At 40.5% G+C, this 15,512-nt stretch overlaps 1 protein-coding gene across 1 annotated transcript in view; it reads left to right on the plus strand.

Annotated features, from left to right (window-relative positions):
• The window catches only part of NRDC (nardilysin convertase), a 128,794-nt gene that overhangs the window by 41,933 nt on the left and 71,349 nt on the right, over nucleotides 1-15,512 (plus strand). Inside the window, exons 12-14 of the mRNA XM_033916700.1 lie at nucleotides 10,833-10,953; nucleotides 11,135-11,193; nucleotides 11,283-11,337. Of these exons, the coding sequence (XP_033772591.1) occupies nucleotides 10,833-10,953; nucleotides 11,135-11,193; nucleotides 11,283-11,337 (235 nt within the window). The remainder of the gene's footprint in view (nucleotides 1-10,832; nucleotides 10,954-11,134; nucleotides 11,194-11,282; nucleotides 11,338-15,512) is intronic.

The raw sequence follows: 15,512 nt of genomic DNA on the forward strand, positions 1-15,512 counted from the left end.
TCCCCACCCGTCCCCGCGAGGAATCCCCTCCGTCCTCGCCCGTCCCCGTGAGGAATCCCCTCCGTCCCCATGAGGAATCCCCTCCGTCCCCGCCCATCCCTATAAACTTCAGAAATAGTTATTTCATTTAATTATGCTACTGAATTAAAGGCTCTCGTAGAAACCCATTTACAAATAAGCAAAAAGACTTTAATTTGGAAATATTAATTGGGAAGAATACATACTTTGTAAACGGGTTTCTACCAGAGCCTCTTTTGTTTATAAATTTTTATCAACACAACTAATATACTACTTTATCCTGCAGCAAAAAAAAAAAATAGAATTCTTTTCCTACCTTTGTTGCCTGGTTTCTGCTTTCCTCATGTTCATTCAGTTCCTTCCATCCACTGTCTCTTCCTTCTGTGTCTTCCATTTGCTCTGTTACTGTGCCTCTCCCTTTCTCCCCCCTTCCAAATTGGTCTGGCACCCATCTTCTTCCCTCCGCTCCCCCCATAGTCTGGTATCTCAGTCTTCTTCCCTGCCAGCGTCTTCTCCCCACTCTCTCTGCCCCATTTCCTTTCAGTGTCCTTCTCCCCCCCATCTTCCCCATGTCCTGTCAGCGTCCTTCTCCCCCCTCTGTCTTCCCCATGTCCTTTCAATGTCCTTTTCCCCCTCTGTCTTCCCCATGTCCTTTCAATGTCCTTCTTCCCCCTCTGTCTTCCCCATGTCCTTTCAGTGTCCTTCTCCCCCCTCTGTCTTCCCCATGTCCTATCAGCGTCCTTTTCCCCCTCTGTCTTCCCCATGTCCTTTCAGTGTCCTTCTCCCTCTCTGTCTTCCCCATGGCCTTTCAGCGTCCTTCTCCACCCCCCCCCCCGTCTTCCCTATGTGCTTTCAGCGTCCTTCTCCCCCCCCCGTCTTCCCCATGTCCTGTCAGCGTCCTTCTCCCCTTTCGTCTTCCACAAATGCTTTCAGTGTCCTTCCCCCCCCCGTCTTCCCCATGGCCTTTCAGCGTCCTTCTCCACCCCTTTCTTCCCCAGTGCTTTCAGCGTCCTTCTCCCCCCTCCTTCTCTCCCGCCCCGGGTGCAGCACAGCCGGCCAGGTCCCCTTACTTTTGTGGCACTTCCCCGACCGACTGACCGACAACAGCCCCGGTCTGACAAACCTCCCTGCCCTTAACCGCGAATCTAAATTTCCTTCTTACAGCTGCTGTAAGAAGGTAATTTAGATTCGCGGTTAAGGACAGGGAGGTTTGTCAGACCGGGGCTGTTGTCGGTCAGTCGGTCGGGGAAGTGCCACAAAAGTAAGGGGACTTGGCCGGCTGTGCTGCATCTGGGGCGGACCTCCCCCCTCCCTTGGTAGCCACTCGAGCCGCGAGGCTACTCCTCCTTACCTACCCTGCCTGCAGCACAGAGCCGAACGGAAGTCTTCCCGACGTCAGCGCTGACGTCGGAGTGAGGGAGGGCTTTGTTTAAGCCCTCCCTCCCCTCCGACGTCAGCGCTGACGTCGGGAAGACTTCCGTTCGGCTCTGTGCTGCAAGCAGAGCAGGTAGGGAGAAAAGCCGCGCGACTTAGTACATCCAGCCCCGCAGGAACCCCGTGACCTTCTGAGGCGTCCCCACGGGATCCCCGCGACCCTAGGGGGTGACCCCATGGGATTCCTGCGACCCGAAGGGGGAACCCGCGGGATGCCCGCGGGTCCCGTGGGATTCCCGTCGTCCCCGTTCCCGTGCAGCTCTCTACTTGGGATGCCAAGATATAAGAGTTTCCTTGATTCCTAAGTTGGAGGGAGACTTACATTTTTTGAGAAAAGCCAGATGTTTGCGGAAAACTTGGAGAGAGCTCAAGTTCCGAAGAGGGGAGGTAAGGTTGTTCCTGTGCGTTGGTGCCGGTGCCCGAAGATCTGCCTCCTCTTCTTTGCTGGGCCTTGAGCATCTGCGCATGCTCAAGGCCTGCAAGTTCACGCTCTCTCCGAGATGCTCAAGGCCCAGCAAAGAAGAGGAGGCAGATCTTCGGGCACCAGCACCAACGCACAGGACATGCCAGTGCCGGTGGCCAGATGTAAGTAAGAAGCCTGTTCGGGTGAGTCTCGGGATTTCAGATCGCGGCGGAGGGGGGTGCCGGATCACGGGGGGAGGGTGCCGGATGATGCAAGGGGGGGGCCTTTGGGGAGAGCAATGCCGGTTCTCGGGAGGGGGGGTAGAGCAGCGCCGCTGGCCTCGGGAGGTGGGTGTGGGTGGAAACGTATCAAGCGAGTTTCCCTTAGTTCCTATGGGGAAACTCGCTTTGATATACGAGTATTTTGGTTTATGAGCATGCTTCTGGAATGAATTATGCTCGTAAACCAAGGTACCACTGTATAGGAAAAAAGGCTTCAAGTCCATCATCTAATGCAGTTATGCACTCACACTGCTATGTAATATCAGGACTGCTATGTGGTATCAGGGATCTTTAAAGATAAGTGTTGGCTATTTTGGATATACAGTATATTTATTATAGTAGACTTCAATGTATCCAATGGTGTTTTTTGGCCAGTTAATGATCACTAATCCTGATATTACACAGCAGTGTGACAGTACATAACTGCATTAGATTACGAACTTCTGAGGCCTTTTTTCCTCCATATAGAAAAAGTTTTGTATGGTAACCATTAGATCTCTTGGGGTATTTATTCACTTTATATTTTGAAGATCCATCTTTTTGTCTTATTTATGTACTATCTTATCCTTTTAGGTGCTGCTGAAAATGTCCGGTTAGCCCTGGACAGGTGATTTAAACAGCCAGGAGCCTCTCCTGGCTGTTTAAATTGTTTTGAATATCATCAGGCCTATAATCTGTAAATTTTTTGGTTAAGTAGAGATGCCGTATTTTCATTATTCTTTTGTTGTAGTGTTATACAATTTAACCTATCCAGTGTGTTAAATCTAGTTGTCCATCAACTATTGTTGGGTATCCTGGATGGTTTAAGTATAGGGAAAAACATGTGAAAAATACTTTGGTCTGCTAGATCTATAATGATTTTGAATTACCTACCTCCTCTGTCTGTCTTTTTGGGAAATCTTTACCAGTAAGATCTTCTTTTAAATATTTGGGTTTGATAATCGATATGGCTTTGACTTTTACTGCCATATGGACAATGTCATTAGACAGGGATTTCTTGTTCTGCTTATGCAACGGGCAGTATGGAGCTAGATTGATGATGATTCTTTTTGACCTTGATTCATTCACTATTTATGACTTGTCTGAATTATGCCAATGTGATTTTGCTAGGGCTTTCAGGGTGAAATTTGGCTAAGCTTCAGACCTTACAAAATGTAGTACAGGTCAGTATGATCACATAACCCCTTTGTTAATTCAAAACCATTGGTTAGCTTTATACTACAGAATTTGGTCATTTGGTGGTCATTTGGTTTAAGCTTGTGGTCATTCTGTATAAAGTTTTACAATCTGTGTGGCCTTGTATACTGTTTAACAACTGTGATAAAACAACTAAAGACCGTTCAGAACACAGCCCTCACTCATCTACTCGCTTAGCAAATTTGACCACATCACCAATGCATACTTAGACTCTCACTGGCTACCGATAAAAGCAAGAACTCAATTCAAATTCTACTGTCTGCTATTTAAAGTAACCCATGGAGCTGCACCAAGTTACCTAAACAACCGCCTATACCGCAACCTCACACACAGAATAAGGAAAACTCAAAGCCTATTCACCTACCCACCTCTCAATGGTACTCGACGCAAGAAACTTTACGACAACCTTCTGGCGACAAAGGCAGCGAAAATTGACCCTACCGTCTCCAAACTGCTGACCAAAACAACAGACATTAAAGTGTTCCGAAAAGAAATCAAAACTCTTCTATTCAAAAAACACCTCCCATCATTCTAACCTCCATCCTACTCGCACATGCATATTCCTTCATGAATACCACCCCTATAGTATCTCCTAGCCAATTCTTCAAACCATATCCCCAAAATTATATTCAGAAACCTAAACAAGCAACCTCCATCTGTAACCAGAATATTTCTTCCCTCAACATTATGAAATAATCTTCTATAACCTGAATGTATTGTTATTCTTACCTGATATGTAAACTTGATATGTAAACTTAATATGTACTTGATATGTAAACTTAATATGTACTTGATATGTAAACTTCCTGGAAATGTCCAGATTTCTTCTAATTTTGTAATCCGCTTAGAACCGCAAGGCACAGGCGGAATAGAAATCACTAATGTAATGTAATGTAAGCTGCTCACACCTTATGTTCCTTTCTGGACATTTTGTTCAAGAGAGGCTCGGTTACTACAGTTTCCAGCATTATGTAAAGGGTCTTTCTTTTATCTAGACCCTGTTTTGTGGATTTTTTTTTTCCAACAAGTTCTCAGAGAGGAACCATCTTTGGTTCGTTTTCATAAATGCTTAAAAACTTATTTGTTTCATTGAGTTTTTGTGGTTACATTATCAGATGGGTAAAGTATAGGAGCTCTGTTAAGTTCAGATTGAGTAAATGTTAGTATTGATTGTATATCCAACAAGACGAGGCACTGGAGATGTCAAATCCAACTGAAAGGTCAGAAATCCTTTATTTGCAGTTTGTATCAAAGTTTAAAACAAGCAAAGTTCCAATCTGTTCTTGTTGGATTTGCTTTGCTTCAAAGCTTGATACCTTCTTTCCCTTTCCCAGTATTGATTGTATGGAATTTTTATCTTTTAACTGAGGCTCTACAGGGGTTGTCTATTTTTATTCTTTGAGGAGGTCTTTGGTGGTGGTGGTGGTGGGGGGGGCTGTTCTATGAATTATGGAGTTCCTTTTGATTTTTCAGAGCTTTGAAGCAGTGTATTAAGTTTAATAAACTTGTAAATTTGTAGGTTGGTTCGTAGGTTTTCTCACGTCCAGAAGATACAAAGTAAAGTTCAAAGATGTCATGTAGAAGAATGGCAACCTTAAAACAGGGTCTGACAGGGATCTCTGCTTTTACTAATGCTATTTTCTTTCCAAAGCCACATTCTCATTTTGGAGAAGCAGCCTTTCACACCTTAGACTGCATGCTCTGGCATAGTACCTGCATCTCATTAAGCCATATAGGGCTAGATGCACTAAAGATACCGACTGGATCGCTGTTTGCAGGTTCTCAAGCAGCGATTGATAAGCTATCAAGTTTGCATGCAAATGCGACCGATCAATTGCTCAGTGATCGATTGACACATGTGCAGAGCCCTAACAGCAGTGACAGGGGAAGCAGTCTCCTGCCACTGCTATTAACGGCTTCTTTTTTTTATGGTTACATATTCACAATCAGCTCCATTTAAAAAAGAAAACGCCTCCCTCCCCCGCGCCACTGACTCCCCCGAACCAAAAATAGACAGGAGGGATGCCCACTCCCTCCTGGCGCCATGGCCCCCCCGCACCAGGCACCCCCATGCCACTGACCCAAACCCCCCAAAAATGGTAGGAGGGATGACCACGCCCCCTCTACCCCCCAAACCTCTCTTTTTAAAAAATTGGAAGCAAGAAACTTGCTCTGAGGCTCCTGTTTTGGACCGCCAGTCCTAAATGACAGGCCTTCATTTGAGCCAGTCAGGCCTTAGGCACCTCCCTCTGTATACAGGATACTGAGAGAGGAGCCTAAAGCCCTGATTGGACTAGACCAGTCAGTTTTTCGATCACTAAAACCCCCTTTTTTTTCCCTGGAATAAGTGATGTTAGTGCATCAATTGCTTGGCTACTTTGATGGGTTATAGCTAAAATGGCTGGATTGGAAAATGGGTGATCGAGGGGAAACACGCAGTGGGCCGTTTTGTGCATTGGGTCAGTAAAAACGATCATTGCTAAAGCTTTGAAAACAGGTTTCGTGACAATTGCTGACTTTAGTGCATGTAGCCCATAAAGGGTCCTCCAAGTTCTTTCGCCTAATAAGGTAGGAGTTGCTGCAGGGTAGATTTGATTTAAATCACTAGTCAGAAAGACTTGATTTAAATTGTGCACGTGACTGACATTATGAATGGATTAATGTAATGAATATGTAAATGTTGCATGATTATACAGTTTCATTCTACATAATTAGAAACAAATCCTTATTTCATGATTAATAGCTTTTGAACTATAATTCTATCTTAAATAGAAAAATATCTTTAGATAGATTTTCCATCCAAAAAGCATTTTATTAAAAAAAAAAAAATTTGATTTCAGATTTTTGAAAAAATCATTGATAATTATCCACCCTGAGTTGCTACATCCAAAAGAACCATCTCCACTTGGCAAAGAGAGAGTGTGGTGCAGTGGTTAAAGCTACAGCCTCGGCACCCTAGGGTTGTGGGTTCAAACTCGACCCTGGGCAAGTCACTTAATCCCCCATTGCCCCAGGTACTTTAGATAGATTGTGAGCCCTCTGGGACAGACAGGAAAAAATGCTTGAGTTCTTGAATAAACTCATGTAAACCGTTCTGAGCTCTCCTGGGAGAATGGTATAGAAAATTGAATAAAACTCGGGCTGGGTTGATGTTACAAAGTTGAGTGACAGCCCAAAATGTACAGGTTATGGCTGCCTCGATGGCTCATTTTCTCTCTGCATCTACTGAAGAAATCTGCAAATCAGTTACTTGGTCCTCAATCCATTTGTTTACTTCTCACTACTATTTAGAGAACAGCTCCTGAAGAGACAGTCGGTTTGGGCAAGCAGTTCTGCAAAATCTATTCTCTACTTAGTCAACTTTCCCTTCAAACCTATGGGATTGTGCCAGGCTTCTGTATATTCAGTATTTAATCTCATCCAGTGATATGATCCTGGCAGCTTGGAAGTTCCACATGTGAGAATATTATGTCAGCTTGTTCTCAGAGAAAGCAAAGATACTTACCTGTAGCAAGTGTTCTCTGAAGACAGCAGGCATATATACTCTCACAACCCACCAACCTCCCCTAGTTGGCTTCTTAGCTTTTTACTGAATTGAAGGTCCTAAAAGCTGTTGCTGGATGGGAAGGCACCGGCACGCATACATTATGGGCAATACCTAAAGATTTAAAGTGACAGTGCACTTTCCAATGACCATACCGAGTTCTGTGGATGTCGTCATCCACATGTGAGAATATATGTCTGCTGTCCTAGGAGAACACCTGCTACAAGTAAATATCTTTGTTTTACTGGCACTTACACATGTAGTCTACGTGATGCCACTCTAATTGGATGTATTTTTGTGAAATCAGTGCTCCTGCTGTATGTGCCAGGAAATTCACATTTTATTTCCAGTATCCTTGTACATATTTTCTGAAAGACTCAGTGTTCAGCAGAACCCTTTTGTACCGTATTTGTGAGTGGGGGGATTTTAAGGGCAACCACCTTGATATTGTATGCAAAATGAAGCTTCATATCATTTAAGGTGTTTATTCTCCTAAGCATTATGAATTTCTCTCTGATTACCCAGTTACATAAAGTGATTCCTCTATTTTTATTTATTTATTTATACTTTTATAGATATACATAAACCAGTATATACATAAAAGGAAAAAGAGAGATTTTACATACAGATTAAAAAGGAAAAAGAGAGATTTTACATACAGATTAAAAAGAAACAAAAGCAAATAAAACTCAATATAAGCTTACCAATCTCTCAAATAAAGCCCACAATCTGGGAGAGACAATTCACATTATCATGAGATCTGATATTTAACAAGGATAAAGAAAAAACATCATCAGTGTAGTGTTATATCTTCTACGTTATTTTTAAGGACCTATGTCACTTACTCCCTTTCCCTCTAGAAAAACCGTAGCTGAGAGGAGTCGAAAAAAGTATATGAATGTTGATCTAAAAGGATCAAACATTTACAAGGATATCTAAGCTGAAATTTAGCCCCCAAAGAAAGTACAGATTGTCTCAATTGTAGGAACCCTTTCCTTCTGGTCCTAGTTAACTTTGAAACATCTGGGAACATGGAGATCTTAGAATCCATAAAGGTTACTTCTTTAAGCCTAAAGAACAGCCTAAGAAGTGCCTCTTTGTCTTGTTGAAAGACAAAGGTTACCAGAAGTGTAGAGTATGAAGTAACTTCGTCCTCTGAGGTTTCCAATATTCTTTTTAAATCCATTGGGCCCGATGAATCAGATGAGACCTCAGGTTGAGAAGCCTTCTTAGATACAAAAAGGTAATATATTCTATGTAAGGGTGGAAAACCAGTCTCTGGGTATTTAAATGAATCCTTAAGAAATTTATAAAATAAATCTCTAGGAGACATTGCTAGAACTTTAGGAAAGTTAAGTATTCTCAAATTCAACATTTTAGTATAATTTTCCAAATTCTCAACTTTCCTTACTAGCAAAAGTCTATCTTGCATTAAGGTAGTTTGAGTCTTTTGTAGCTCTTGAACCCGTTGGTCCAACTGGTCCACTTTATTCCTTCCTGAAGAGAATCAATTCTTTTTTTCTGTGCATTAAGCAGTGGTAGAGTTCCTGCACACAATTTATAAAATGAGTCTAATGCCGTCCAGATAGACTCCAAAGTAAACTCCGCTGGCCTTACCAACTGTCCTCCAATTTCTGGAGCCAGCTCTGCCTTCTCCTCAGTTGGTCTCTGCCTGAGAGTTCCGTACAACACATAAGAACATAAGAAGCGCCATCTCCATCAAGTCCGGCGATCCGCACACGCAGAGGCCCCGCCAGGCGTACCCTGGCATAGTTTTGGTCCTCAAAGCTAGATATATATTAAATAATAATACCATAAATATAATTTTATCATATTTAAATATTCATAATTTATTAAACGTTACATACACAGTAAATTCATACTGATATCCTATACCCACTCAGCTATTCCAGAGATGTACTAAAAAAGTCATTTAAAAATTTTTTTAATCTGGATACTTAATAGAAAAAACAGCATTCAGTATGCTTGTAACTCTCGTTCTCACAAGTTCAAAGTTATTCCATGTAGCATACGTATAGTTGATTTCTTGATAACAGTTAATGTCTCCTTCACACATGAAGAAATTTCATCCAGCTCGACACAAGACCGTGTTTCGCCAATCGGCGTCTTCAGGAGCTAGTACTGGTCACGGCTCCTCTCCCATTTATCACTTGTCGTTTCATCATACTTGTTCTCATCATGCAGTTCAAGCGGTCGGAGTGTCCAAACCACGATCTCTCTCCCTGCTATACCCTAACAGGAAGTGACGAGAGTTCTGTGACGCCAGTAAGCCCTCCAGCTCAGCAAGGGAAACTGCTTCTTGTCCCTTTGAGCTGCCGTAGTTTCCCTCTCGTGCGGCTGTTGGGGAGGCACTGGTCCTGCAGAGCTGAGCAATACCTTGCTCCCGAGCGCCGAGACTTCCCTCTGACTCGGCCCAGCCGGTTCACCCTGAGGGGAAGATGTAAAGAAGCCCACAATAGTCTCCTGTCTTCGTGGCAGCCGCTCTTCCCCTTCTTTTAGGCATTTGAGATAGGGTAACCCCTATAAACAGGAACGAAAAAGATTTTTGGCAGGAGAATGTGTTGCAAGCATCCTCACTGCACCGCGGCCATCTTGCCTCTCCTGTGATTCCTCTTTTTAATTAAACTTCACTACCTTTTAGACTTTTGGAAGATAAATTTATAAGATGCCTGCTTTTAGCTTGAAAGTAGATGACTACTTAGGTGTTATTTTAATAAAGAAAATTAGGTGCTTTTCTTTATAAAATATTAGTATATGTAGGCACAGACATTTTAAACCAGTCCTAGAAACTCATGCCTGTGGAGTTGGTACACCAAACCTTTGACTGTGACTCCGACTCCTCTGTTTTTCTACTGTGCGACTCCTGCTATATATAGTAAATCTAAGAGAAATTTGATTAATTACAGAAACATAGGATGTTTCTTTATATACAAAATTAGGATTAATAGACCACAAAATGTATTTATTTTAAGTCTGAACAAAGAATTGAAACAAAATAATATACCATATATAATAATGTTGTAAGTTTTAATTTTGAACCTAGAGTCTGATTTGGGGCATTTTTACTGACTCCTCCACCCCAAATTGCTTCCAAATCTGACTTTGACTTCTGAACCCTGCTAGAATTTGTATAAATGCCACACCTAGATTTCAAAAGAACGCATGCAATAAGTTTTTATGCACTTAGTTGTGCATTCCACACATGCATATACCCATTGGCAGGGTATGTGCCATCAATTTTACATACATACTTAAGAAATTGTGCCCAGAGGAAAGGAGCTCATTTACATGTGACTAGCATATCATCATTTATGTGCATTCTTAGCACATATTATCAAGGTGCCTCATTATAAAATTGCTATCTTAAATCTTCTCCCTCCCTGAATTATCTCATCTGTCGAAGCATTGTGAAGCAGGAACTCTTATGCGAGTTGTGTAGTGAAGTGGTTGGAGCTACAGCCTCAGCACCCTGGGGTTGTGGGTTCAAACCCCGCGCTGCTCCTTGTGACCCTGGGCAAGTCACTTAATCCTCCACAGCCCCAGGTACGTTAGAGAGATTGTGAGCCCACCGGGACAGAGAGGGAAAAATGCTTGAGTACCTGATTGTAAAAACTGCTTAGATAACCTTGATAGGCGGTATATAAAAATCCTAATAAACTAAACTAAACTAATCACTGCTCCTTGTGACCCTGGCTAAGTCACTTAATCCCCATTGCCCCAAGTACATTAGATAGAGTGGGAGCCCACCCGGGACAGTTAGGGAAAAATGCTTGAGTACCTGAATAATTTGTAATCCGCATAGGATATGTGGAATATAGATGATTTTTAAAAAATCTAGCAGTAGTATATAAATATTTAATCACAGTGCTTCAATAGCTTATTTTCTGCAAGATTAAAAAATTAAGTATTTCCTCGTATTTTTTTTTTCCAATAGGTTTTGGGCTCTGGCGTTATTTGGGGGCAACAGCGAGATAGGATTTGAACAGAACACCACATACTCCATCTTTTGTGTTTCCATCACATTGACTGATGAAGGCTATAAGCACTTCTATGAGGTATCTGCCTTGTTTCTCTCTCTGAGCTACTCCTCCTTTGTGATACACACTTTCTTATATGGGAGCCACGGGAGTTAAATTCTTTCTTTCCTTACTGATGAGGAATGTTTAAAAGATTGTGGCATACATGAAACAAAGTACTGCAAAATCTTGTTACAGAGTGTGTTGTCTCATTTTTAAGGTCACACACATTGTGTTCCAGTATTTGAAGATGATACAGCAAGTAGGGCCGCAAGAACGGTAATGGTCATAAAACTTATTTTTCTTTTTCTTAGGGTTTTCTTTTCTAATAAAGTATTATAATAAATGTGCATGTCTTATTTTTACAGAATATTTGAGGAAATTCAAAAGATTGAGGCCAATGAATTCCATTACCAGGAGCAGGTATGAAATTGTGTACAGTTTTTTTTTGTGAGAGAGTTAGGATTCTCTGAAACTACTTGAGGATGGGGAAAATGATTTTAATTTTAACTTAGGCAGAATTCTTATATACCATCATTGCCATGAGCTCTGTGTAACACAAAAATCATCAGTACAGAGGGAATATAAGAACATAGAAACATGACGGTAGATAAAGGCCAATTTGCCCATCTGAAGCATCCACTATCTCTTCCTCTCCCTAAGAGGTCCCATGTGCCTAACCCATGCTCTCTTGAATCTAAAAATAATGTTTAGAACATCTTCATGTAAAATACTGCTTAAAAAGTCAAGTTTTTCAATAATATTCTAAATCTAAAATTACATTCGCACCTTCAAAGGTAATGGCAGTGAATTTCACATAGCGGTCAAACAGTTTTTTATGGGTAGAAAATAAGGGAATAACAGAGCAGAAGGAAGCGCTAACTTATCTATGAAGTAACATTTTAGATACTTGATCAAACCTGGTCAAATTTAACTCGTCATATAAGAATAAGATGGAGTGCTGTCATAAAGGCTATAAAATCTTAAAACCAATGCATGCCTAAATTAGGAATCAATGAAATATTATTAAAAGTGGGGCCATTTTCTTTTTGGTCAGGATTAATCTGGTGACCATGTTCTGTTAAAGCTGCAGCTGGATCCAAAGTACCTTGGTGCTCCCTAAATAGAATGAATTGCAGTAATCAGTTTTAGAGAGCACAAAAGCATGCACTAGATCTAATCTGCCATATAAAATTCTCTGGTGAGTTTAACGATGTTTTCCCCGTGAAGCTGGGTTATATGTCCTCAAACCCGATTGGCTGAAGGGTTGGTTCTATCTAACCAGACATTTCAACTAATTGGGTTTGAGGACCCTCTATATATAATATAAAGACAAACTGCAAATCTCACAGCATACTCTGAAGAAAGCCACAGCATGAAGGTTGAAACATCTGTTCTACCTGACCAGATGTGGTGAGACCAGGAAAACTGTAATAATCAACACCGGCTGTGGAAGCCTAAAAGAACATGTAATCCAGCTTCACAGGGAGAACATCTTTAAACTCACCAGAGAATTTTCTATTCTATGGGAAAAGTGATCAATGGATTTTCCCGCCAAAATTCAAATTGGTGACTAGAGGACTTCCTGCCCTAACCAATTGAGTTTCATGACCCACTATATATAAAGACAAACCTTAAAGCATACCCTGAAGAAAGCCACAGCATGATGGCTGAAACGTCTTTTCTACCTGACCAGACATGACAAGACCCAGAAAACTGTAAAAGCATGATGCCAGCCGCAGAAGTTTAAGACAACAATTAAAAAATAATAATGGAACTCTTGAAAATGTATTTGAGGGAGATATTACATTATAATAAAGTGGAGACCTTTGAGGTCGATAATTTATATTACATTTCAAGAGATTCCAAAGAAAAGGTAGAGGAAGGTGGAATGGATAGAATAGTATCACCTGAGAGTTTGAATGTATCACAGTTTTTGGAGTCATCTAAGGACATAATTGAGAAACGAGCAACTCTTCTCGTGACCTTCAAGACAGAGCTTGAGAAACAAGATATTTTGAAATTATATTTCCTGAAAAAGCAAGAGATGTTTTGTGGTCAACGGGTGATAATTTTTCCAGATGTCTCTAGACAAACCCAGTTTAAGAGGAAACAGTTCCTTCAGCTAAAGCCAAAGGTTTTGGCAGTCGGAGCTACTTTCTTTTTAAAATTTCCATGTAAATGCCTGATTTCATATGGAAATGATAAATATGTGTTTTTTGATCCAGCCCAGGTGGAAGATTTTATTAAAGAGAAACCTTTGTTGAAAGTTTAATTTCTTATATTTAGTTCATTTTTGGAGGATGATGTACAATACATATAATAGCCATTTGCCTGTTCCTAGATAGTAGATAGAAAGATTTGCTTTGATGTTTTATTTGTACTGGCGATCAGCTTTAATGTGGACTAGGATACGGTTGAATTAGTTTCCTTATATACTATGTTAATTCCCGTTTGGGAATTTACATTTTGTATTTTTTTTTGTGTGTTCATTCATGCATGTTTGTTACAAAGATATTGTAATGAATAATCAAATAAATAAAATAATAAAAAAAAAATAATAATAATAATAATTTATGTTAGCTAGGAGCTTTAGATTGCAAAAAGTCCATCATGAATTGAAGGACTTGGATCCAAAACACGGACGTTAATGCAATCTAACACACTAAGGTCATCAACTGTAACTGGAGAAAAGTTAGTCCACCTATGGTCCCTAGTAACAGCTTTGAGGTCCAAAGAGGATGTCAGCATGACATCCTCTGCAAGACCAAGTTCCCCGAGAAGTCAAATGTCTCTGAATAGTTGTAATTTACTCATTTAAAGTAATTTGCTAAATCCTATACAGAGGGACAGATCACTATCTCTGGACATGGAGTTTTAAACAATGATTAACAATGGGGGGAATGTCACTTGTTACACATTCAAAGTGGTTTACATATTGTATATACAGGTACTTAATTTGTACATTGGGCAATGGAGGATTAAGTGATTTACCCAGGGTCACAAGGAGCAGCGTTGGGATTTGATCCCGCAACCTCAGGGTGCTGAGGCACTAGTTCTGTGGAGTGACGATGGTCCTAAATGGATTTTCTTCTTTGTGGATATTTCGGGGTCAATTCCTTTTGTTTTTTGCTTGAGGCACTAGTTCTACCACTTAGCCACTCCTCACCTCCAATAGAAATAATTTAGGTTATCACACTAATAATAAACCCACTATACTAGTGTTATCGTTTAGTAGATATTATTCTTAAAATCTATCTCCAATTTTTTCAATCTGTTTTTCTTTTTTTCCCAATCTACTATTCTTTAGAGAAAAGGCTCAGAGTTTGAGCTATTAATCCATTCGGGTCACAAAAAGTGACAAATTGACTTAGCTCACCTTTCAGTCATTGGCGAAAAACCCTTAATTACTTTTTTTTCTCTCTCTATTTCTATTTTTTTATATATATAAATTGTTCATTTTCTGTTATTTCTAAAAACAGTCACTGTCTTGCAACCCGTGTTTATATCCTGTTAGAAATTCATCATTAATTATCTTCAGTAGTTTCACCCCACTGCTAAACTGATAGCACAAAAATCAAGAGCAGCAGTTCTGTTGCTACTATTGTTTAATACGATTCAGTCTTTTCCTTTATATAGATAAAGTATGGAAGAATTCGACTTATCTTTAGATGCTTTGTTTGTAAAGTTCACCAAACACTTCTATCCCGATGATGTCTTCAATGTTTGGCGTATTCCCAAGGCCATTATTTAACAACCAACGGACCTGCGTCTCGTGGGGTTTATTCTTACCCACTGCGTCAGGGTATTTTTCTCAGCAGCCTAAATCTGTTACAGTCTTCAGCGACAGGGCAGCAGATCTGGGGGATTGACTGGGAAATTACATTACATTGCATTACATTACATTAGTGATTTCTATTCCGCCATTACCTTGCGGTTCAAAGTGGATTACATCCAAACTAAAACAAAAATTACATTCAAAATTTGAAGGAATAGAATAAGCGATGACATAGAATTTTTAAGGTAATATATGTTGGGTAAAGAGTTACCAAAGAGAAGTGGAGGTCTTTAGGAGATAAGAATAGGGTGAAATTATGGATTTTAGATAACGTTTGGTAGATAAGAGTATTAGAGAGATCTAATAGAGTGTTGGATATTGGGTTGGGATTGGTTATGCTGGATAGGTTTTGAAGAGTATGGTTTTAATATCTCTCCTGAAGGCTTTATATAGTCTGTAGTCTAAGATAACAGAGTGGTGATTTGTCTGTCCAGTTTAGCTGCTTTGGAGGCTATTAGGTTATCATAAAGTTTTTTTCATTTGACATCTTTGGATGAATAGTGAGTGGGATTTTCTGTGTCTGATTGAGGAGGATTGATTTAGTCGGTTATTCCAGTAGATTGGGCTTTCTCTGTTGAGAGCCTTGTAAAGTAAGCAGTAGAATTTGAAGTGCACTCTTGCTTCTGTTGGAAGCCAGTGCGAGACATGGTATGCCTCTGTGATATGGTCATATTTTTTAGGAAATAGACTTTGCTACTGATCTCTTAGTCTGCAGTTTGACTGTCAGCATGATGTGACCATAAACCTGACAACCCCTTGG

Source organism: Geotrypetes seraphini, chromosome 12 (assembly GCF_902459505.1).
Source record: "Geotrypetes seraphini chromosome 12, aGeoSer1.1, whole genome shotgun sequence".
Taxonomy (NCBI): domain Eukaryota; kingdom Metazoa; phylum Chordata; class Amphibia; order Gymnophiona; family Dermophiidae; genus Geotrypetes; species Geotrypetes seraphini.